We start from the raw sequence: 23,814 nt of genomic DNA, 5'->3' as shown, positions 1-23,814 counted from the left end.
GTCCTTGTTGCCTTGGGGCTTGTGGCAAGGCAGTACACAAGAGCTTGCAGTACAGGAAACTGCTCACCACATGGTTGTCAGGAAGCAAAGGAAAGGTCCATGGTCCCAAATCCCCTCCAAGTACACACCCTCAATGACTGACTTATTTCCACTGGGCTCTACCTGCTAAAAGTCCTCTACCTCCCCAAAGTGCCAATGGATGGTGAACTAACCTTCAGCATATGGGTCTCTGGGGGACATTTAAGTTCCAAACATAACACTTTCTTTACATCTATACTCATGTGTACAAAATAAAGAGAGTAATAATTCTTCAACCCCAGGGCTACAGAGGCTCTAAGCGTACTTTTTTTATTTTTTAAACCAATCCCAAAGAAAAAACTCAAAGGATTTAAAGGAGAGATTTGGGTATTTTATTACTTACCCATTCCTCTGTGGAGGTGAGCTGGGATACAATGGAGGGCCACACCATGCCTACCATCAAGGGAAGTGTATAGGATAGGTTGCATGCCCACTGCACAGGTGAATTTCCTCTGACCTTACATTAGTACATTCCTTGCCCTCAGAGTCACGCTGTTTAGAGCCTTGCTTAAAGATGAGGAAAGAGGCCAGCTTCCCCTTTCCATTTCCCTCCTTACCACATTCTTTTAGAATCCCTCTTATCCCAGTGCAAGCTTTCTTAGGCAGTGATTAATGTTTAAACCAACAATAATACAAAGATTTAACCCAAATATTCTGGGCAGGGCCCAGTGCTTGAATATAGCATATCTCTACTCTTATGTAGGATTAAAAACATATGATACATTTTGCCCCAGAGAACTAAGAACTCAATTTTCTTTTTTGTTTTATTATCATCATCACTATCATTAACTCAATTAATTGTACAATTTAATGCATTTGTGACTTTCCAGACATGCCTGTATTATACTATGATCATATTCATCCTCCCTAATGCCCTCTCTTGCCTTTCACTGCCTACCCTCGTATCTTTCCTCTTCCCATTTCCAATTTCCTAATGATTCCTAGTCTTCTTTCAAATCTTTGTCTTCTTCTCCTCTTCCTCCTATTCCTCCCCTCCTCCTCTTCCTTCTTCTTTTGTTTTCATGTACGAAAGAAAATACATGATACTCGTCTTTCTTATATTTGATTTATTTCATTCAACTTGATGTCTCCAGTTTTATCCACTTTTCTGCAAATTATATGATTTCATTCTTCATTATGGCTAAATAAATACTCCATTTCTCTGTGTGTGTACAGACACACACACAAACACACACACACATATAGCATATGTAGTATACTATAGTATAGTATATGTACATGTGTATATGTGCACATGAATAAATATATATGAACAAAGACATTAATATATATAAATATATGAATATTTAATATGAATATACAAAATATATAATGTAAATATATATTTTAATTATATTATATATAAATATATATGAATAAAGAAAAGATAGTATACATATACACACATACATATTCATATGAATATTCTTTATTCATTCATTGGTTATAGGCACTTACGCTGGTCTCCTAATTTGGCTATCATGTATAGTATCACAATGAACATGAGTATGCAGGTATATTTTCTATGCTGACTTCATTTCCTTCAGGTTTATACCCAAGAGAGATATATATATATATACCTGGATGGTGTTATAGTTCTATTTCTAGTTTTTTTAGGAACCTCCATTCTTTTCCATAGTGACCAAACTAATTGACAGTCTACCTAACAGTGTGTTAGGATTCTTTCTCACCACATCCTTGCCAGCATTTGCTATTTTGTGTTTTGTTAATAATAACCATTATGACTGAGGAGGGATGTAATCTCATTAAAGTTCTGATTCACATTTAAATCCTTGAAGGCTAAAGTCATTGAACATTTTTTCATATATTTATTGGCCATTATTCATTTAGAACTTTTTCTTCAGAACATTTTCCCATTTATTGATTGGATAGTTGAATCTTTTGTTGCTGAAATTTTGAGCTCTTTATATATTCTGGATACTAATCCTTTGTCAGATTAATAGCTGGAAAAGATTTTCTCCAAGTTTATTGCTTATCTCTTCATTCTGATAATAGTTTTCTTCGCTACACAGGAAATATTGATTTTATCAAGTTAAAAGTTTCTGTGTAGCGAAGGAAACAATCATTATTTCTTAATTTTTTCTTTTTTCCTGAGCTCTAAGAACTCTATTCTGGAAATTGTTGCCTGTGCTAATATCCTGAAGTGTCTCCCCTTTGTTTTCTAGTAATTTCAAAGTTTCAGTCTTACATTAAGGACTTTGATTCATTTTGAGTTGATTTTTGTGCATACAATAGAAAGGAATCTATTTTATATTTTCACACATGAATAACCCATTTTCCCAGCATCATTTGTTGAAGAGACTGCCTTTTCTCCAGTGTATGCTTTTGGTTTCTTTGTGAAAAAATCAGATGGCTTTTGGCGAGTTAGTTTATTTGTAGATTCTCTATTCTATTCCTTTGGCTTCTGTGTCTGTTTTTGTGTCAACATCACAGTGGTTTTGTTACTGTGTTTCTTGGGTATGTTTTGAAGTCAGGCATTGTGATGCCTCCAGCATTACCTTTTTACTCAGGACTAACTTGGCTATTTGGGTCATTTGTGCTTCTGTATGAATTTTAGAATGTTTTTTATAGTTCTGTAAATAATACATCAATCTGTCATGTTAAGTAAAGTAAGTCAAACTCAGAAGGTTAAGGGTCATATCTTTTTTCTCAAAAGTTAGAGAGGAAAAAGGAAAACAAAGGTGGAGGTGGATCTCCTAACAATCAATGGGAGATTAGTAAAGAAAATGAACCAAGAATGGAAGGCAGGGAGGAAGAGAAGAAATGCTGGGGGGTGATATTCATCAAATTATGTTGTTATATTTTGTGCATATACAAATATGTAACAACAAATCCCATTAATATGTAGAACTATAACACACCAATAAAAGTGTGGGGAAAAAAGGAATGTATTGATATTTTTATGGGAATTACCCTGAATCTGTAGATTGCTTTTGGTAGTATGGCTATTTCAACAATATTACTTATGCCAATCCATGAAGATGGAGGTCTTTCCATCCTCTAGTGTATTCTTAGATTGCTTTCTTTGGCATTTTATAATATGCATTGTAGAGGTCCTTTACCTGCTTGATTGTTTATTTCTAGGTATTTTTTTTTGAGTTTATTATAAATGATGTTGTTTTTCTTATTTCTTTCTCAGCAAGTTCATTCCTGGCATATAAAAAGAGCTCCTGATTTTTATATGTTGATTTTGTGTCCTGCTACTTACTGAATTTGTTTATTTTTAAAAGACTCTTGGTTGAATCTTTAGGCCTTTCTCTTTTCATGTTCTCTTTTTGGTTTTGGGTATTGAACTCAGGGGCATGCAACTACTGAGTTATATCCACAAACCTTTTCATTTTTTATTTTGAGATGGATCTCACTAATTTGCCCACTGTGGCCTTGAAGTTGTGATCCTCCTGCCTCAGTCTCCCAAGTACCTGAGATTAAAGGCCTGTGCCACTGTGACCACAGAATGGTCACAGAGATATAATTCCTAACTTTTTGATCCAGTTTGATTTGATTTTTATGCAGAGAAATTCTACATATGGATATTCAGTTTTCCACCACCATTTCTTAAGAAGGCTATCTTTTCTAGGTATAAAATTATATCATCTGCAAATAGGGGTAATTTGCTTTCCTCCTGTCCTATTTGTATTCCTTTTACTTCTTTCTTTTGCTTGATTATTCTGGATAGAATTTCTAGTACTCTATAGAATAACAGTGGTGAAAGTGGACACCCTTGAATTCTTCCTGATTTCATAGGGAATTCTTTCAATTTTTCCCAATTCTATATAACTTCGGCAATGGGTTTGTCATGTATCACCTTTATTATATTGCTGTGATCCTTATATTCCTAGTTTACACATGAATCTGGAATTTTATAAAAGGCTTTTTCTATATTTATTTATATGTATAATTTTTATTCTTGATTCTATTTATAAGTTATACTACATTTATTGATTTACATATATTAAACTACATTCTATCCCTGAAATGAAGCCAAGTTAATAGTAGCTTACATATGTATATATATATATATAATTTATATTTATATTAGAGCATTTAGTTATGCATAGTAGCTGGGGTCATCCTAACAAAATCATGCAGGCATGAAATTCGATTTACTACATTTCAGCCCCACTTTATAACTCTGTCTCTCCCCGATTCCTGCTGCACTCCACTGATCCTCCCCTCGCTCATCCACTTAATCATCCTTGATTGGTGTTTCCAAAAACACCAAAAGGTGAAATTCCCTGGGGTATATTTATACATTTGCATAACATGATTTTTTTAAATGAATTCTGCACTTCCTCTGCTTTCTCATCCCTTCTCTCTCCCTCTTTATTTCCTCCTTCTAACCCACTTTATCATTTTAATGTCCAAACCCCACTTCTTTATCTTATTTTGCTGTAGCTTCCACATATGAGAGAAAACATTCATCCCTTGACTTTCTGAGTATAGTTTATTTTATGTAGCAAGAAGTTCTCCATTTCCATTCATTTACTGGAAAATGCCATAATTTCATCTTCTTTATTTATGACTGAGTAAAACTCCACTGTGTACATATACCACTTTTTCTTAAACCATTCATCTATTCTGTGGGCTTCTGGGCTGATTCCAAAATTTGGTTATTGTGGATTGTGCTGCTGTAAACACTGAAGTGACTGTAGCTACAGTATGCTTATTTGAGTTCTTTTACATAAATACTTAGGAGTGGGATTGCTGGGTCATATGGTCGTTTCATTCCTGGTTTCTTTCAGGGAATCTCCATACTGCTTTCCAGAATAGTTGTACTAGGTGGCAGTCCCACCAATAATGTACAAGTGTAGCTTTTTCTCCACATCCTCTCCAGTGTTTATTAATATTGTGTTCTTTATAATTGCCATTCTGGTTTGAGCAAGATTAAATCTTACTGTGGTTTGATTTGCATTTTTCTGCATGCTAGAAATGTTGAACGTTTTTTTCATATATTTTTTGGCCATCTGTATTTCTTCTTTTGAGAAATGTGTTCAGTTCTTTTGCCCATTTATAGATTGGGTTATTTGGTTTCATGGTGTTGAGTTTTTTTAGTTCTTTATATATTCTGGATATTAATCCCCTGTCAGAGGAGTAGCCACAAATATTTTTTTCCCATTCCATAAGCTTTCTCTTCCCTTTCTTTATCATTTCATTTGCTGTGCAGAAGCTTTTTAATTTGATAGCATCCCAATTATTGATTCTTGATTTTATTTCTTAAGCTTTAGGGGTTTTACTAAGGAAGTTGATGCCTGCGCCAATATGATGAAGTATTGATCTGTTTTCTTCTAGCAGTTGCTAAATTTCCTACTCTAATTCCTAACTTTTTGATCCATTTTTATTTGTTTTTTGTGTAGAGTAATTCTTCTACATATGAATATTCAGTTTTTCAGCCCCATGTTTTAAGAAGACTATCTTTTCTTCAACATATATTTTTGACACCTTTGTCAAGTATCAGATGACTATAAGTATGTGGATTTGTCTGTGAGTATTCTATTCTCTTCCCTTGGTCTTCACATCTATTTTTATTCCAATACCTTTTTTTATTTTTGTTACTGTAGCTCTGTAGTATAATTTGAGATCAGGTAATTGATGCCTTCAGCATCATTCTTCTTGTTCAGAATTGCTTTGGCTATTCTGGGTCTCTCATTTTTCCAAATTAATTTTAGGACTTTTTTTTTCTACTTCTATGAAGAATGTCTTAGTATTTTGACGAGGATTGCATTTAATGTGTATATTGTTTTTGCTAGTATGGCCTTTTGGCAATATTAATTCTGCCCCATAGGAGGTCTATCTTCTAAGGTCTTCTTAATTTATTTCTTCAGTGTTCCTTAACTTTTATAGTAGAGTTCTTTCACTTCGTTGGCTATATTGAGTTTCAAGTATGTCTTTTTTAGGTTACTGTGAATGGAATAGTTTTCCTGTTTGTTTTTTTCTCTAAAGAATCACTTTTGAAATATAGAAAAAATACATTGATCATGTATCCTGCTACATTGTTGAATTCATTTATGTGTTTTAGAAGTCTTCTGGTGGAATTCTTTTGTGTCTTCTAGATAAAGGATAATGCCTGTCTGATTTCTTCTTTTCCTGTTTGTATCTCTTTATTTTCCTTCACTTGCCTGAGTGTTCTGGTTAGAATTCAAAATGATATTGAATAGACATGTTGAGAGTGGACATCCTTGTCTTTTCCCTGATTTTATAAACTGTTTTCAGTTTTTCTCCATTCAGTATAAAATTGACTTCGGGTTTGTCATTTACAACTTTCCAATGTTGAAGTAAGTTACTTTGATCCCTAGCTTCTCCAGTGTTCTTAACATGAATGTGTACTGGATTTTATCAGTGGCCTTTTCTGTATCTAAATGCACTGATCATGTGATTGCTGTCATTAATAGGTTTAAGTGGTCAATTATATTTATTGATTCATGTGTGTTGAAACAATCTTGCATTCCTGGGATGAAAGCCACTTAACCACAGTGTATTATGTTCTTCACATGCTTTTGAATGCGATTTGCTAGTATTTAAAAATTTTTTGCATCTATGTTCATCAGGTATATTGGTCTGTATTTTTCTTTCCTTGATGTCTTTGTCTGGTTTTGGTATCAGGGTTATACTGGCTTCATAGAATAGGAAGTGTTTCCCTCTTTCAATTTCATGAAATAATTAAGAAATCCTGGAATTAGTTCTTCTTTAAAGGTCTGGTATAACTTAACTGAGAAGCCATCTAGTTCTGGGCTTTTCTTTGTTGGAAGGGTTTTAATTGTGTTAATTTCTTATATTGTTCTTTTAGTTTTTCTCTGTCTTCCTGGCTCAATTTGGGCAGCTCACATGTATTTAGAAATTTAACCATGTCTTCTAGATTTTCCAGTTTATTGGAATATAAATTTTCAAAATAGTTTCTAATGATCTTCTGGATTTCAAAAGTGCCTGTGGTGATATGTCCTTGTTCATTTATAATTTTGTTTATTTGAGTCTCCTTTCTCTTTCTTTTTGTTAGTTTGGCTAAACGTTTATCAATCTCATTTATCTTTTTGAAGAACCAACTCTTCACTGCACTGATTATTTTCTATTCTCAATTTCATCAATTTCAGCTCTGATCTTAATTATTTCCTGTCTTGTACTGGTTTGTGAATTACTTTGTTCTTCATTTTCTAAGGCTTTAAGGTAGAATATAAGCTTATTTATTTAGCATCTTTTTTTTTAATGCAGGTTTTCCATGCTATAAATTTTCCTCAAAGAACTGCTTTCATATTTTTCCCAAAATTTTCATATGTTGAATACCTATATGTTTCTAAAAATTTCTTGGTATCTTCTCTCATTTTTCCTTGATCCTTTCTTCATTTGAGAGTATTATTCAAGCTCCATGTGTTTATGTGGTTTCTATATTTTCTTGCTGTCTCTTTCTTTGTCTTTTTTAATTAATTTTTGCTTGAAATCTGCTCTGTCAGATATGAAAATAATTATTTCTGCTTGGTTTAGGACTCCATTTATAAGAAATATTTTCCATCATTTTACCTCAGCTTGTGGGTGTCTTTGCCTTTGAGTCTCTTGTAAACAGCATATATGTGGACCATGTTTTTTAATCCATTCATCTAATTTCTATATTTTAATTGTGGAGTAGAAACTATTTACATTCAGTGTTATTATGAATATGTGTTTGTGGTTTCCTGCCATTTTGATTTGTTTACCGTATTTAAATTTATCTTGATTTTCATTTCATTGGTTGCTCTTGTTGAGATTCTTTGAGGAGCTTTTGGGTTTGTTTTGGGGTTCCTCTGTGTGCAGTTTCCCTTTGAGAATTCTTTTTAGTGCTGTCTTATTGGTCATGAATTCTAGTTTATTCTTGTCGTGGAAAGTTCTTATATCCCAATTGATTTTGAAAGGGAGACTTGCTAAATGTAGCATTCATGGCTGGCAATTGTTTTCCTTTAGAGCTTGAAATGTCTCATTTCAGCCCGTCCTCTATTTTAGGGTTTCAGTTGAGAATTCAGAAGTGAGTCTTATTGGTTTGTCTAAATGTGGTCTGAATTTTCTCTTGCAGCATTTAATATTCTTTCTTTATTTTCTGTTTAGACATTTTGATTATGATGTATTTTGGAGAGGTTCTGTTCTGAAATTGTCTATTTGGGTCCTATATGTCTTCTGTATGTGGATGTCTACTTCATTTCTGTTATGGGAAGATTTTTCTGCGACTCCCTCATTGAAAACATTCAGAATGTCTCTAGTCTCTCGCCATTCATGCTCTCTTCTATCTCAGTGGCTTTCAGGTTTGTTCTCTTAATTCTCTCCCACAGTTCTTGTATATTCAGATGACAGTCTTTTTTATTTATTGCACACTGAATATTTAAGTTCATATACTCCATCTTCAAGGCCTGAAGTGCTGTCTTCCAAGTCTGAAGTTCCATTTTCTGTGCAATCTAATCTGTTGGTGATATTTTCAAGTATTTTTTTATTTGATTCATTTTATTTCCAAGATTTCTGATTGTTTTATTTTCAATATCTCTATTTCTTTACTAACACGGTTTTCGTCTCCTGTATTTATGCTCTTAATTCATACCTTAGCTCTTCTTTTAGTTCACTGAAAATTTTAATGATCAGATTTTTATAGTCTTTTTCTGGAATTTCATCTACTTCCATGTCTGTGACATTATTTGTGGGTGGACACTGTGAATTTTGGGGAGAGATTTATTTGCCTGTTTCTTCTCAGTGGTTTTAGACTTGTGCATCAATTGAGATGTATTCCTCTTATTCTTCTATGTGCATATCCTTTCATGTATAGTTACCTTTTTCGTTTTGGGACTTCTCTGCATTTTTGATATATGAGTAGATGTCTGGGACCTGAGGTTACCCTCTGATTGTTCCTTCTTCGGAACTAGTTATTGTTTTGGAATTTTTGTCTCCCCAATTCTATTTGTTGAAGTATTGTGGAAGCTTAGATTGAATTAAAGTGTGTGGGGGATGAGATTTGCTGCTAATTTGCTGAGTTTTGATTATTGCTCAGTCCTATAGTCTCTATTCTGTGAACTTGAAGTTTCCCGTTTACTTTCCAGCATCTCTTAGAGGAAAGGGAGAGTCAGAAATATTGCTAAAGATAGCAACAGATGTACAGCCTTAAAATAAATGGCTGTTGTCTACTCTGACATCTGTTAACACTAATGGCCACCTATGTAAGAATGGCAGGTTCAGCATTTAACATTGGTAGCAACAATAGAAAACTGTGACATAGAGTAGGCATTCAGCAGCAGGTGTCAACGGTGTCACTCACTGTATAATGACAGTAATAACATGAATGGAGTAGGAGTTACATAAACTACATAGTTATGTTACATAGTGGGATTATAGTTTCATAAGTGAGGAGATAATAGGGTAGTAAAGCAAAGGAAAGTTTGAAATATTTTAAGAAGGTAAACAGTGATAGGTAGCAGATGTCGCCTATAAAAAAGAAAGAATAAAAAATTGAATAATAAAAAATAAAAGAGAGGGAAAGGGAACAGGAATATTTGGCTATTAGTAAAATTTTAAAAGAGAAATAAAGGCTTATTTTCACTGAGGTTTTCATAACTATTGGCAGGGATGTATTTTCATCAGATCTATTTATTTTAGAGCTCTGCAACCATTGGGTCAAGGGCTGGAGGCTGTTAAGTCTAATGTCCTTGTGTTCCTCACCTAGCTGCCAGCCACGTGGCTAGGAGCCAAGACTGGGTGTGGTAGATCTCAGCTTCCCATCTTCCATCGTAGGGTGGGATGGACTGGGGAGTGCTGATAACTGTGTATTCCTGTAAAGGGTGTGGTATGGTTCTAAAGTGGAACTTCCTGTAGTTGGGGTTTAGTCTTGGCTGAACTTTGGAACTCTGCCAGTGGATATTTGAGATTTGATCCATATGCTCTGTTGATGGGGAGACGCTGGTCTCTACTGGATGTCTGGTTCTCAGGGACCTCAAAAAAATTTCACTTTTAGGGTAAAAGGACTAAACTTCCATAGGTTTCACATTCACCACTGGGAATATGAGTTACTGAGTAACAGCCCCACTGTCCAGATGCTGCTGTGTGGCTGTTATTAGCATGCTCCCTATAGCTCTTATGGGGCACCAGCAATAAAGAGAGTTTTCTCTCCTTGATTTCTGGAGCCTGTATGTTCCAGGCATAATTTTCTTCCCACCTATTTCAGTCACTCTGGTTCAGGAACACACTGGTTATCATACCAGCAACCTCTGGGTTCTCTGGCAACCTTCCTTTTTGAATTCCTTATCTTTTATCCCTGCTCACTGCTTCAGAGTATTACAATTGGTTCCCACATGCCAGTGACTGTAGTTCCCACCAAACTACGTGCCCATGGCTGGGGTGATTTTGGTTGATTTTCATTCAACCATTTCCCCCAATGACTCTGGGTCCATTAAGATTAGCCTCCTTCTTTATTCCACAGGTTTCCCCAGGACAATTTTTAAATTTTTTTAAGCCACCATGGTTTCCACTCTCTCTGCCTGTGTCTCATACTCCTCTCTGCAGCCATGGCTGCAGCCACTGCCAGTCAAGCTGGTGCTTCTCAAATACATTATTTCTTATATTATGTTCAAAGTTTTAGATTCTGTCTCTAGGGTTTCTTTTTCTGTTTAGTTGGTGAATGCCCTTACTTATCAACCTCACTGAGCAGCAGTCTTCCCAATTTTTAATTCTGTTCTTAAGGAATTGATGGAAAGTAAATTTTCCTTTAATCTCATTGCTTTTTATTGATCTGTTTAGATTTTCTATATCTTAATGACTCAATTTTAGTAGGATGTATCTGTCTAGGGAATTTGTCTACTTTTGTACTATTCACAATTATTTGGAACATTGCTTTTCCAAATATTTTCTAGGGATCATCTGAATGTCAGTGCTGCCTGTTTCAATATCGCCTTTTCCATCTCTAATTATATATGCTTGAGTTTTTTCACTCTTTCTTTTGGCTAACTTTTCTAAGGCTATGCCAATTTTATTTATCTTTTGAAAGAACAAACTATTTCATTGATCCTTTGTATTGTTCCTTTTGTGTGTTACTCTTGTATTTCAGTTCTGATCTTTATTATTTCTTTCCTTGTATTCAATTTAGATTTCATTCAGTCTTGATTTTCTAGGACCTTGATGTGGAATATTAGGTTATTTTTTAAGATCTATTTTTTAGTATAATCAGAGTTAAAAAACTATCTTTTCATACTGCTTTCACTATATCCCACAAGTTCTGATATTTTGTGTTTCTATTTTTATTTGATTCTAGGAACTTTTTAGATTCAGTCTCTGATATTTTCGATGACCTATTGTTCATCCAAAAGTGTATTGTTCAATATGTATGTTTATATGTAGCTTCTTTTGCTGTTGATTTCCAGTTTCATTATATTATCTTTCATTAATATGTCAAAAATATGAAGTTCTTCTTATTACATACTGTTCTCTTCATGATGTGCCCTGGAATGTAGGTGTCCTGTTGAGTGTTGACAGTAATTCCTAGGACTTTGTAGGTCATTTCTCTGTGACTTCATTGGCTGGTAATTGTGGATTTTGATACTCCGTGCATCAGAACATTAGGGGCATTCTTTTTTTGTAGGTTTTACATGAATGGGGTTCTTCTGGTAGTTGAGGCAAGTTGTGGCAGATACAGTACATAGGACAACTGCTCTTTGCTAACTCTTCTAATATTTCCTTCAATGTTTGGTCTGAGGAGTTATGGCAGCAACCTTTGCTGAAGTCCAAGATACTTTTCCCACAATTAAATACTTTCTCTCTGGTGTTCCTAAACTGGAGAATGTCCAGGAGCAGGAATTATGCCTACTTGGATTATCAGTTGTGGACTTTCCCTTTTTATTGAGTTGAAACATCCACGGAGGCTTGAGCAGGGCCAGGTCATGGTTACAGTAAGGTGCAGCTTCTCTCAACTTGCTGAACATGTAACCAATTGTCAAAGCACACACCCAACACGTTGCAGGTTCTTGGCTTGATCACCAGCAGCAGTAACAACATAAAAATAAACCAGCTGTAGAAATCAATTACACTCAACAACAACTAAAATAACAGTAACAAAAGATAAGGGGAAGAGCAAATATAGAATGAACTAAAATGTCAAAAATAAATGAAAGAAGAGTTGATTCAAAAGAGAATATTGAAGGTAGAAAATCCAAAGGGAGGAAGAAACAAAAGGAAAATGGGGGGTGGTGAGTGGCTCAGTGGTGGAGTGCTCCCCTGGCATTCTTGAGGCCCTGGGTTCAATCTCCAACACCATAAAAAGGAAAGGGTGGGGAGCAGAGAGATGAGAAAGAAAAAGGAAAAGAAAAGAAAGAACTCATTTAAAAATTTTAAAATAATTGAATAAAAAATATAATAAGATATAAATTTTTTTAAATGTCCTGAAAATTACTCCCACCTGAAGTATTTCTTTGGAGAACACTCTTTCCAGGTCATCTAACATTTGAATCACCAGATATATGAAGGTTAGTAGGCAGCAAAAGAAACTAATTGTAGCTCCTCTCTGTTCCCAGAAAAAGGGCTGGGATTGGGAGCAATACATTGACTGTGTCATGCTCCCACTTATTTTCTGCCATGAAGATTAAAGGAATTTTTTTACATGAAAAGGAGATTAAAGATTTTATTGTCAAAGATTTAAAAATAATTATTTTTTCTATCTAAATGATGGGCTCTTAAAAAACAGTTTAAGTCCGAAATTAACCAACAATGCTTACAATATTGATAATCACTTAAGATTATTTTTTGTGTCATGAAAAATTTTATTCATTGTAAACAAATGGAGTACAACTTGTTTCTCTGTACATGAAGTAGAGGAACACCATTTGTATAATCTTACATTTACATAGGGTAATGTGTTTGATTCATTCTGTAATTTTTTTCTCCCTCCCCCACCCCTCCCACCCCTCTTTTGCCTCTATAGGGACCCTCCTTCCTCCATTCTTGCCTCCCTCCTACCCCCATTATGCATCATCATCTACTTATCAGCGAGATGATTCATCCTTTGGTTTTTTGAGTTTGGTTTATCTCACTTAGCATGATACTCTCCAATTTCATTCATTTGCCTACAAATGCCATGATTTTATTATTCTTTATGGCTGAGTAATATTCCATTGTGTATATATACCATAGTTTCTTTATCCATTCATCAACTGAAGGGCATCTAGGTTGGTTCCACAATCTGGCTATTGTGAATTCAGCAGCTATGAACATTGAAGTGACTGGATCACTGTAGTATACTGATTTTAAGTCCTTTGGGTATAGGCCAAGGAGTGGGATAGCTGGGTCAAACAGTGGTTCCATTCCAAGTTTTCTAAGGAATCTCCACACTGCTTTTCAGAGTGGCTGCACTAATTTGCAAACCCACCAGCAATGTATGACTGTACCTTTTTCCCCACATGCTCTCCAACACCTATTGTTGCTTGTATTCTTGATAATCGCCATTCTAATTGGGGTGAGATGGAATCTTAGGGTAGTTTTGATTTGAATTTCTCTTATTATTAGAGAAGTTGAACATTTTTCCATATATCTATTGATTGCTTATAGATCTTCTTCTGTGAAGTGTCTGTTCATTTCCTTAGTCCATTTGTTGATTGGATTATTTGTATTCTTGGTGTAGAGTTTTTTGAGTTCTTCATGTATTCTGGATATTAGTCTATTTCAAGTATGAGTGGCAAAGATTTTCTCCCACTCTGTAGGCTCTCTCTTCACATTGCTGATAGTTTCCTTTGCTGAGAGAAAGCTTTTTAGTTTGGATCTATCCCAGTTGTTGATTCTTGCTTTTATTTCTTGTGCTATTGGAGTCCTGTTAAGGAAGTCTGATCCTAAGCTGACATGTTGAAGATTTGGACCTACATTTTCTTCTATAAGATGCAGGGTCTCTGGTCTGATTCCAAGGTCATTGATCCATTTTGAGTTGAGTTTTGTGCAGGATGAGAGATAGGGGTTTAGTTTCATTCTGTTGCATATGGATTTCCAATTTTCCCAGCACCAGTTTTTGAAGAGGCTATCTTTTCTCCATTGCATGTTTTTGGCACCTTTGTGTAGAATGAGAAAACTGTACTTATGTGGGTTTGTCTCTGTGTCCTTTATTCTGCACCATTGATCTACCTGTCTATTTTGGTGCCAAAACTGTGCTGTTTTTTTACTATTGCTTTGTAGTATAGTTGAAGATCTGGTATTGCGATACCCCCTGCTTCACTCTTCCTGCTGAGGATTGCTTTAGCTATTCTGGGTGTCTTATTCTTCCACATGAATTTCATGACTGCTTGCTCTATTTCTGTGATGTACATCATTGGGATTTTAATTGGGATTGCATTAAATCTGTATAGTACTTTTGATAGTATGACCATTTTGACAATATTAATTCTGTCTATCCAAGAACATGGGGATCTTTCCATCTTCTAAGGTTTTTTTTTTTTTTAATTTCTTTCTTTAGTGTTCTATAGTTTTCAGTGTAGAGGTCTTTCACCTCTTTTATTAGATTGATTCCCAAGTATTTTTTTTTTCAAGGCTATTGTGAATGGGGTAGTTTTCCTAACTTCTCTTTCTGAAGATTCATCACTTATGTATAAAAATGCATTGGATTTATGCTCTTTGATCTTATATCCTGCTACTTTACTGAATTCACTTATGAGTTCTAAAAGTTTTCTTGTGAAATTTCCAGGTTCCTCTAAATATATAACCATGTCATCAGCAAATAGGGATAGTTTGAATTCTTTTCCTATTTGTATCCCTTTAATTTCCTTGGTCTGTCTAATTGCTCTGGCTAGAGATTCAAGGACACTGTTGAATAGAAGTGGTGAAAGAGGGCATCCTCTTGTTCCAGTTTTTAGAGGGAATGCTTTCAGTTTCCACCATTCAGAATGATATTAGCCATGGACTTAGCATATGTGGCCTTTACAATGTTAAGGAATGTTCCCACTATCCCTATTTTTTCTAGTGTTTTGAGCATGAAGGGATGCTGTGTTTTATCAAATGCTTTTTCTGCATCTGTCGAACTAATCATGTGATTCTTGACTTTAAGTCTGTTGATATGGTGAATTACATTTATTGATTTCTGGATATTGAACCAAACTTGCATTCCTGGGGTAAAACCCACTTGATCATGGTGTGCTATCTTTTAAATATATATATATATATATATATATATATATATATATATATATATATATTTTTTTTTTTAGCGAGAATTTTTGTGTCGATGTTCATTAAGTATATTGGTCTGAAATTTTCGTTCCTCAATGTGTCTCTGTCTGGTTTAGGTATCAGGGTGATATTGGCTCATAGAATGAGTTTGGGAGGGTTCCCTCCTCTTCTATTTAATGGAATACTTTGAGGAGTATTGGAATGAGCTCTTCTTTAAAGGTTTTGTAGAACTCGGCTGAGAACCCATCTGGTCCCAGACTTTTCTTTGTTGGTAGGCTTTTGATGACTTCTATTTCATTACTTGAAATTGATTGATTTAAATTGTGTATGTCCTCCTGGTTCAGTTTAGGCAATTCATATGTCTCTAGAAACCTATTGATGTCTTCAAGATTTTCTATTTTGTTTGAGTATAGATTTTCAAAATAGCGTCTAATTGTGTTTTGTATTTCAATTGTGTCTGTTGTGATATTTCCTTGTTCATTTCGAACTCTATTAATTTGAGTTTTCTCTCTCCTTCTATTTGTTAGTGTGAGGAAGGGTTTATCAATTTTGTTCATTTTTTCAAAGAGCCAACTATTTATTTTGTCAATTTTTTCAATTGTTTCTTTTGTTTCAAATTTCATTGATTTCAGCTTGATTTTAACTATTTCCTGTCTTTTACTTTTGGTGTTGCTCTGTTTTTCTTTTTCTAGGGCTTTGAGCTATAGTGTTAAGTCATCTACTTGTTGATTTTTTTTTCTTTTATTGAATGTGCTCCATGAAATAAATTTTCTCTAAGTATTGCTTTCATAGTGTCCCAGAGATTTTGATATGGTGTATATTTGTTCTCATTTACCTATAAGAATTTTTTTTTATTTCCCCCCTGATGTCTTCTGTTATCCATTCATTCTTTAATAGTGTATTATTTAATCTCCAGGTGTTGGAGTAGTTTCTGTTTTTTATTCTGTCATTTATTTCTAATTTCAATCCATTATGATCTAATAGAATAGAGGGTAGTATCTCTATCTTCTTGTATTTGCCAACATTAGCTTTGTGGCATAGAATATGGTCTATTTTAGAGAAGAATCCATGTGCTGCTGAGAAGAAAGTGTATTAGCACTTTGTTGCATGTTATATTCTATATATTTCTATAAAGTCTAAATTATTGATTATGTTGTTGAGGTCTATGGTTTCTTTGTTCAATTTTTGTTTGGAAGATTTGTCTAGTGGAGAGAGAGGTGTGTTAATGTCACCTAGTATTATTGTGTTGTGGTCTATTTGATTCCTGGAATTGAGAAAGATTTGTTTGATGTATATGGATGAGCCACTGTTTGGGGCATAGATATTTATGATTTTTCTGTGTTTCTGATTTATGCTTCCCTTAAGCAGTATGAAATGTCCTTCTTTATCCCTTCTGACTAACTTTGGCTTGAAGTACTCATTATCTGATATGAGGTTGGATACTCTGACTTTTAAGCTCAGTCCATGTGCATGGTATGTTTTTCCCCATCCTTTCATCTTTAGTCTGTGGGTATCTCTTTCTATGAGATGAGTCTCTTGCAGGCAGCAAATTGTTGGATCTTTCTTTTTAATCCAATCTGCCAGTCTATGTCTTTTGATTGATGAGTTCAGGCTATTAACATTCAGGGTTATTATTGAGATATGATTTGTATTCCTGGTCATTTGGCTCATTTTTGTTTTTTGACACAATGTGGTTTCTCCTTTATTTTGTTATTCCTTTAGGGTAGTTCCTCCCTTTGCTGATTTACATTGTTGTTTTTCATCTCTTCCTCATGGAATATTTTGCTGAGAATGTTCTGTAGTGCCAGCTTTCTTTTTATAAATTCTTTTAGCTTTTGTTTATCATGGAAGGATTTTATTTTGTCATCAAATATGAAGGTAAGTTTTGCTGGGTATATGATTCTTGGTTGGCATCTGTTTTCTTTCAGAGCTTGAAAAATGTTGTTCTGGGCCCTTCTAGCTTTTAGGGGCTGGGTTGAGAAATCTGCTTATATCTGTATTGGTTTCCCCCTGAATGTAGTTTGATTTTTTTTCTCTCGAAGCCTTTAAAATTCTGTCTTTATTTTGTATGTTGTAGGTATTTTCATTATAATGTGCCATGGTGTGGGTCTGTTGTAATTTTGTATATTTGGGGTCCTGTAAGCCTCTCATACTTGATTTTCCATTTTATTCTTCAGATTTGGGAAATCTTCTGATATTATTTCATTGAATAGATTGTTCAATCCTTTGGTTTATTTCTCTGTGCCTTCCTCAATCCCAATAATTCTTAAATTTGGCCTTTTCATGATATCCCATAATTCTTGTAGATTCTCTTCATGATTTCTTACCATCTTCTCTGATCAATTTTGTTTTCAAGATTAAATATTTTGTCTTCAGTGTCTGAGGTTCTGTATTCCAGGTGTTCTATCCTTTGGTTATGCTTTCTATGGAGTTTTTATTTTGGTTTGTTGTTTCCTTCATTTCAAGGATTTCTGTTTTTCTTTTTTTTTTTTTTTTCTCAGTATCTCTAACTTTTTATTGAAATGATCTTTTGCTTCTCCCATTTGCTTTTTAACTGTTAATTGGTGTGATCATTCAAAGCCTGCCTTTGCTCTTTCATCTCATTGTTTGCTTCTGTGATCATTTTAATTATTCACATTCTGAACTCCCTTTCTGACATTTCTTCTGCCATGCTGTTATTGGATTTCATTGATGTAGCATCTAAGTTTGTTTGGGACATTTTCTTCCCTTGTTTTCTCATATTGCTCAGATATCTACCCCTCTAGTAGTGAAACTGAGCTATTGCAGATTTCCTCTATTGACTTATAGTGTCCCTGTAGATTTCCAATAACTCACCTCCTAGCCTTCAGTAACCTGACATCTTGGAGGAACTTGATAATGCAGTGCTCCACAAGGAAGCTGCCCCTGTAGGGGTGGTGGTCTTCAAGTGGGGTATATTCCCTGCTAGTGTGCAGAGGCGCTTCCACTTGTTGACTGATGGTCAGTCAAAGGGGGCCTAGACTGCAGGGTGTGGCATGGTTGGTTAGGTCCTGTGTCTCTGGTTCTAATGCCAGGGTAGGAAAGCCTTGCCTGGTGGGAAAGATTCACCCGGTGGGAAAGTCTGGCTGGGCAGCTCTCCTCCAAGAATTTCCCTTTGGTCTAGAACTACTGCCTGGGCTGTGCAGCCCTCCTCTGTGATGTTCCCAGGGTTCTGGACCTACCTCCTGGGCCAGGGAGCCTCACCCTGTGAGTGAGTCTCTCACTGGGCAGCCTTCCTCTTTGATGTTTCCTGGGGTCCAGAACTACTGCCTGGGCTGTGGAGCCTGGCCCTGTGAGGGACTCTTTCGCTGAGTAGCCCTCTTCTGCAAACTTCCGTGGGGTCCATCCCTACTGCCTGGGCCAGGGAGCCTTGCCCTGCACTGAAGCCTCTCCCTGGGCGGCCCTCCTCTATAATGCTCCTGGTTGTCCAGCGGGGGAGTCTCGCTGGGCAACTCTACTCCACCAGTTTCCTTGCGTTCCGGTAGTACCCCATATCCAGTGAGCCTCGCGTAGTGGGAGAGACTCACCTGGCGGCTCTGAGTTGGTCCGGAGTCTCTCAGTACTTCCTCTTCTTGAATCCTGAGTTCTGGAGTGACATGAATTGCAGTCACCCTCTAGTCTGCCATCTTGAAAAAAACCCGATTAAGGGAATGTTAACAAGACAGGCCACAATCACACTGGAGGAGTTCCTTTGCAAACCTGGAAGCACAACAAAAGTCAAAATCTCACCAACTCTTCCTTCAGCATTTGTGAATCAAACTACTGGTAGACATACACTTGTTCCAAAGGCTTCTAGCTGTTGTTCATGGAGGCAATCCAAATGTCCCAGTCATGGTAAATCCCTGGAATGTCTGTGGGAAATGATGTAAGCAATCAAACCACTGAGTTCCACCCAGGAGAGGTAACATGGGAATTCTATGAATTGCCAGACCTTGTCTCTGAACTCTCAGACCTCGTCCTTATGTGCAATCACATGCGACTGGAATTGCTCTTCTTCACAAAGTGTGGGACCACTTAGCAATGAGACCTCTCAGCTTGTTAGTGACAGACACTCTCCCTGTCTGAGACTAATTTCATCCACCCAGGAACTCTGGTGGGTGACCCGGGAATCTCAAATTGTGATTACTCTGTATTATCTAAACCCCAGAACAGTTTAGTCCCTAACAATGGTCACTTCTTAAGAGAGCTCAGAGCTTGCTGAACACTGTGATGAATTTGTTCCCTAAAACTCCCTTGTGCAGGAGGAGTCCCCCTCAGAACAATTCCCTGAACTTGATCTATAGCTTGTAAGAACCATGTGTTTCTCCCACAGGTAAGACTGCTGTCTGCTGACACCACGTGGGTAGTCTGAGCTCTCCAGCCTCCCTTATGTTTGCAGTTTGCCTCCCTTACCAAGACAGCTGGAATTCACATTTTAAACTGCTTTATACTTTTCTCTGGGCTGCCCTTCTGCTTCTCCCTGTCATTTAGATTCCTCACGACTTCTTAATTAGTTCCCGAAGTTCCTCTCTTTCTCTTCTCAGAATATAGTTTTCTTTTTTTCCCTGACTCTTTTCACTCATACAATCATAACAAAGACTTATTTTTGCTATTTACCTCTTCACCAAAAACTCATATTTTTGAATAATTAAAACTCCTTAAAGGAAGCCTAAGCACAGATTCAATTTGTTTGGGTGTGGGGGAAGTAACATTCTATGATTCCTAGTGGAGAAGAGCATCACCTTTTTGGGGAGGTTACTCAATCTACCTAAAGTGGGTCAAGTTTTGACATGATGTATCCAATCTGAACTCTGAAGCCTAGAGTCATTAGTGAAATGTTTTGAGGCACACCATGGTTCATTCATTTTTCAGTCTTAATGACCACATGATTATGATTTCTTCTGGATTTATGGCTGTCCTTAGTCTTCTGATGGTCTCATCCCAGTTCCTTACTCTATCCCCTGTGTGCTGATCCTTCTAAATCTCAGGCCATTGGCACTCAAGTGTGTGTGTGCTTTATACAAAATCAACACAGATGCTGGCCCACTACATTTAGACTTTTAGAAATCATTCAGAAAAAGACACTTTTAACTACTCAAGGTAGAAAACCCGACCTTTCTAGAATTGTTTTGTCACCTCCCATGCAGAACTCTACCAGCAACGGGATTAACTCTAGTAGGACCTACATAATAACTCCTATCTCAGATTACTCACTAAATTATGTTGAGTTTAATTCCATTTTATGGTTTATTAAAGTACAATTATTTCTACTTGTTTTGGGAGGAATAGAGACTGAGCTGCTTCCCTAGTTTAGTGACTCCACATGTTACCCAGAATGTTCTGCACTCTGAAAGTGGATGTTTAATTGTGGGGAGGGAGAACCATGGGATAAGAAAGCCCTTCTCATTCTCTTTGTAAATACAACCACTGACATGATTTTCTCTCCTCAGAGACCCCACAGCTCCGCCTGGTGGACGGGGGCAGTCGCTGTGCAGGCAGAGTGGAGATCCTTCACCAGCATTCTTGGGGAACTGTCTGTGATGACAACTGGGACCTGAGGGAGGCCCACGTAGTGTGCAGACAGCTGGGCTGTGGAGTGGCCCTTAATGCTGTTTACTTTGCACAATTTGGGAAGGGATCAGGACCCATCTGGCTGGACGAGCTGAACTGCACAGGAGAGGAGGACCAAGTGTGGAAGTGCCCTTCTCTGGACTGGGGACAGCATAACTGTGCGCATGAAGAAGATGCAGGTGTCATCTGCTCAGGTATGGATACTGCATTCCCCGCTGTGTTGAAGAATGAAAAGTTTGAAAGAACTGAATGCCTGATCCCTGGGGTAACAGGAGATGGATGAGCCAGAGAAAGTTGAAAGGTCCTTTCATAGAACCTGAGTGCTCAAAGTAGCAGCAGATGATGGGTAATTCATTTCCTTTTTGTATGTCTCAAACATTGTCCTTTTCTTTCTCAGTAGTCTCATTTGACAAGACAGGTTTTTTGTAAGATCATTCCACATAAAATCAATCTTTATAATTTTGTTTCTATAATTTAATATTTATAGGACATTTGAATTACCTCACTGCTTTTGCAACCCTTTTCAAAAGACAGACAAGAATGATGCTTGCCTTTTTCAGTTGAATTGAGTGTTTTTATGTGCATAGCCACATACTTTTGCACTGGTGGAATTAAACATATCACAGGGGAATTTAAGGATCACTGCAAAGTTGCAAATCTCCTTTCCAGGTACAGACATCAAAATTCTTAGTTCTTTGGCAGGAATGGCCAGAGAACTGTGAGTGAAATGCTCTGAATCAGAGGTTTTCCTTCCTTCATTAATACAATAGATTCTCTCTACATTTCTATTTTTATTTCATCATTTGAACTTCCATTTTATGATAGAGGTATTTAAATTTTTAAGTCTATCAGCATTGTTATTCATAAGCTCATTCTGACAATTTACACATGAATTAGAAAAGACAGATGTCGTCAGTATCCCTTTTTAAATTAAAATCTTTTGTTATGTTTTTATCTAAAAGGAAACCAGTTTTACTGAAGGTAAATAAAACACAGAAAATATTAATAATAAAATTCCTTCCTTCATTATTAATTTCCATATGTAACTAGTGTTACAAACTTATATTGTATCCTTACAGATTTTATTCTTTAAATTTTTTCCTGGCATTTCAGTTTTTTTAAGGAAATAACAAATTTTATTTGTGGACATAGGCTGGATATATTGAAAACTTTATGGCAGTTGTGTATTTTTTTTTTTTTTTTTTTTGGTATGGATTTAATTTGAAAGATATATAGCATGAGAAACTGCTCCATATTTTTTTTGTTTGACATTTTCCAAAAAAAAAAAAAAAAAAACTTCTTGATGACGTAAACTTCATAGTAAACTACATTTTTGTTTTTTTCTTACAAACTGCATTTTGATTCATTGTACACAAATGGGTTACAACTTTTAATTTCTGTGGTTGTACACGATGCAGATTCATACCATTCATGTAATCATACATGTACATAGGGTAATGATTTCTGTCTCATCCCACAATCTTTCATACCCCTCCCCCTCCTCCCTCTCATTTCCCTTTACATAACCTACAGTTCCTCCATTCTTCTCTTACTCCCTATCCCCTCACCCCCATTATTTATCATCATCCACTTATCAGGAAAAACATTGAGTCTTTGGTTTTTTTGTGCTTGGCTTATTTCACTCTGCATGACATTCTCCAATTCTATCCATTTATCTGCAAATGCCATAATTTGATTCTGCTTTATGGTTGAGTAATATTCCATTGTGTATATATACCACAGTTTCTTTATCCATTCACCTGTTGAAGGGCATCTAGGTTGGTTCCACAATCTAGTTATTGTGAATTGAACTGCTATAAACACTGATGTGGCTGCGTTACTGAAGTATGCTAATTTTAAGTCCTTTGGTTATAAACTGGGTCAAAAGGTGACTCTATTCCAAGTTTTGTGAGGAATCTCCATACTGCTTGCTTTCCAGAGTGACTGCACCAATTTGCAACACCACCAGCAATGCACAAGTGTACCTTTTTCCCATATCCACATCAACACCTATTATTGCTTGGTTCTTAATAATAGTCATTCTAATTGGAGTAAGATGAAATCTTAGAGTTGTTTTAATTTGCATTTCTCTAAGTACTAGAAGTGTTGAACACATTTTCATATATTTATTAATCACCGGATATCTTTTTCTGTGAAGTGTTGGTCCAGTTCCTTGGCCCATTTATTGATTGGGTTCTTTGTATTTTTGGCGTAAAGTTTTTTAAGTTCTTTATAAATTTTGGAAATTAGTGCTCTATCTGAAGTGCGTGTAGAAAAGATTTTATCCCACTTTGTAGGCTCTCTTTTCACATTATTGATTGTATCCTTTGCTGAGAAAAAACTTTTTGTTTGAATCCATCACATTCATTGATTCTTATTTTGATTTCTTGTGCTTTGGGAGTCTTGTTAAGGAAGTCTGGTCCTAAGCCTACATGATTACGATTCAGGCCTACTTTTTCTTGTATTTGGTGCAGAGTCTGTGGTCTAATTTCTAAGTACTTGATCCATTTAGAGTTGAGATTTTGCAGGGTAAGAGATAGAGGTTTAATTTCATTTTACTACATATGAATTTCCAGTTTTCCCAGCACGATTTGTTGGGGTTCTCTTTTCTCCCTTGTATGTTTTTGGCTCCTTTGTCTAGTATGAGATAACTGTATTTATGTGTGTTTGTCTCTGTGTTTTCTATTTTGTACCATTGTTCTGCCCGTCTATTTTGGTGCCAATACCATGCTGGTTTTGTTGTTATTGCTCTGTAGTATAGTTTAAGGTCTGGAATTGTGATACCTCCTGCTTCTCTATTCCTGCTAAGGATTGCTTTGGCTAGTCAAGGTTTCTTTTTTTTCTTTTTTTAATTTATTTTTATTGTAACCAAATGGGATACATGTTGTTTCTGATTGTATATGGAGTAACAGCATACCATTTGCATATTCATACATTTACATAGAGTAATGATGTTTGATTCATTCCATTATTTTTTTCCTTCCCCCCCACCCCTCCCATCTCTCTTTTCACTCT

At 36.0% G+C, this 23,814-nt stretch overlaps 1 protein-coding gene across 1 annotated transcript in view; it reads left to right on the top strand.

The window, feature by feature from the left end:
- The window catches only part of LOC306662940 (antigen WC1.1-like), a 129,478-nt gene that overhangs the window by 23,777 nt on the left and 81,887 nt on the right, over positions 1-23,814 (top strand). Inside the window, exon 2 of the mRNA XM_079143197.1 lies at positions 20,679-20,993. Coding sequence (XP_078999323.1) covers positions 20,679-20,993 — 315 coding nt within the window. The remainder of the gene's footprint in view (positions 1-20,678; positions 20,994-23,814) is intronic.

Source organism: Sciurus vulgaris, assembly GCF_902686455.1.
Source record: "Sciurus vulgaris genome assembly, chromosome: 5".
NCBI classification, from domain to species: Eukaryota; Metazoa; Chordata; class Mammalia; order Rodentia; family Sciuridae; genus Sciurus; species Sciurus vulgaris.
The sequence above is the reverse complement of the archived record's forward strand: the minus strand, read 5'-3'. Positions and strand labels throughout refer to the sequence as shown.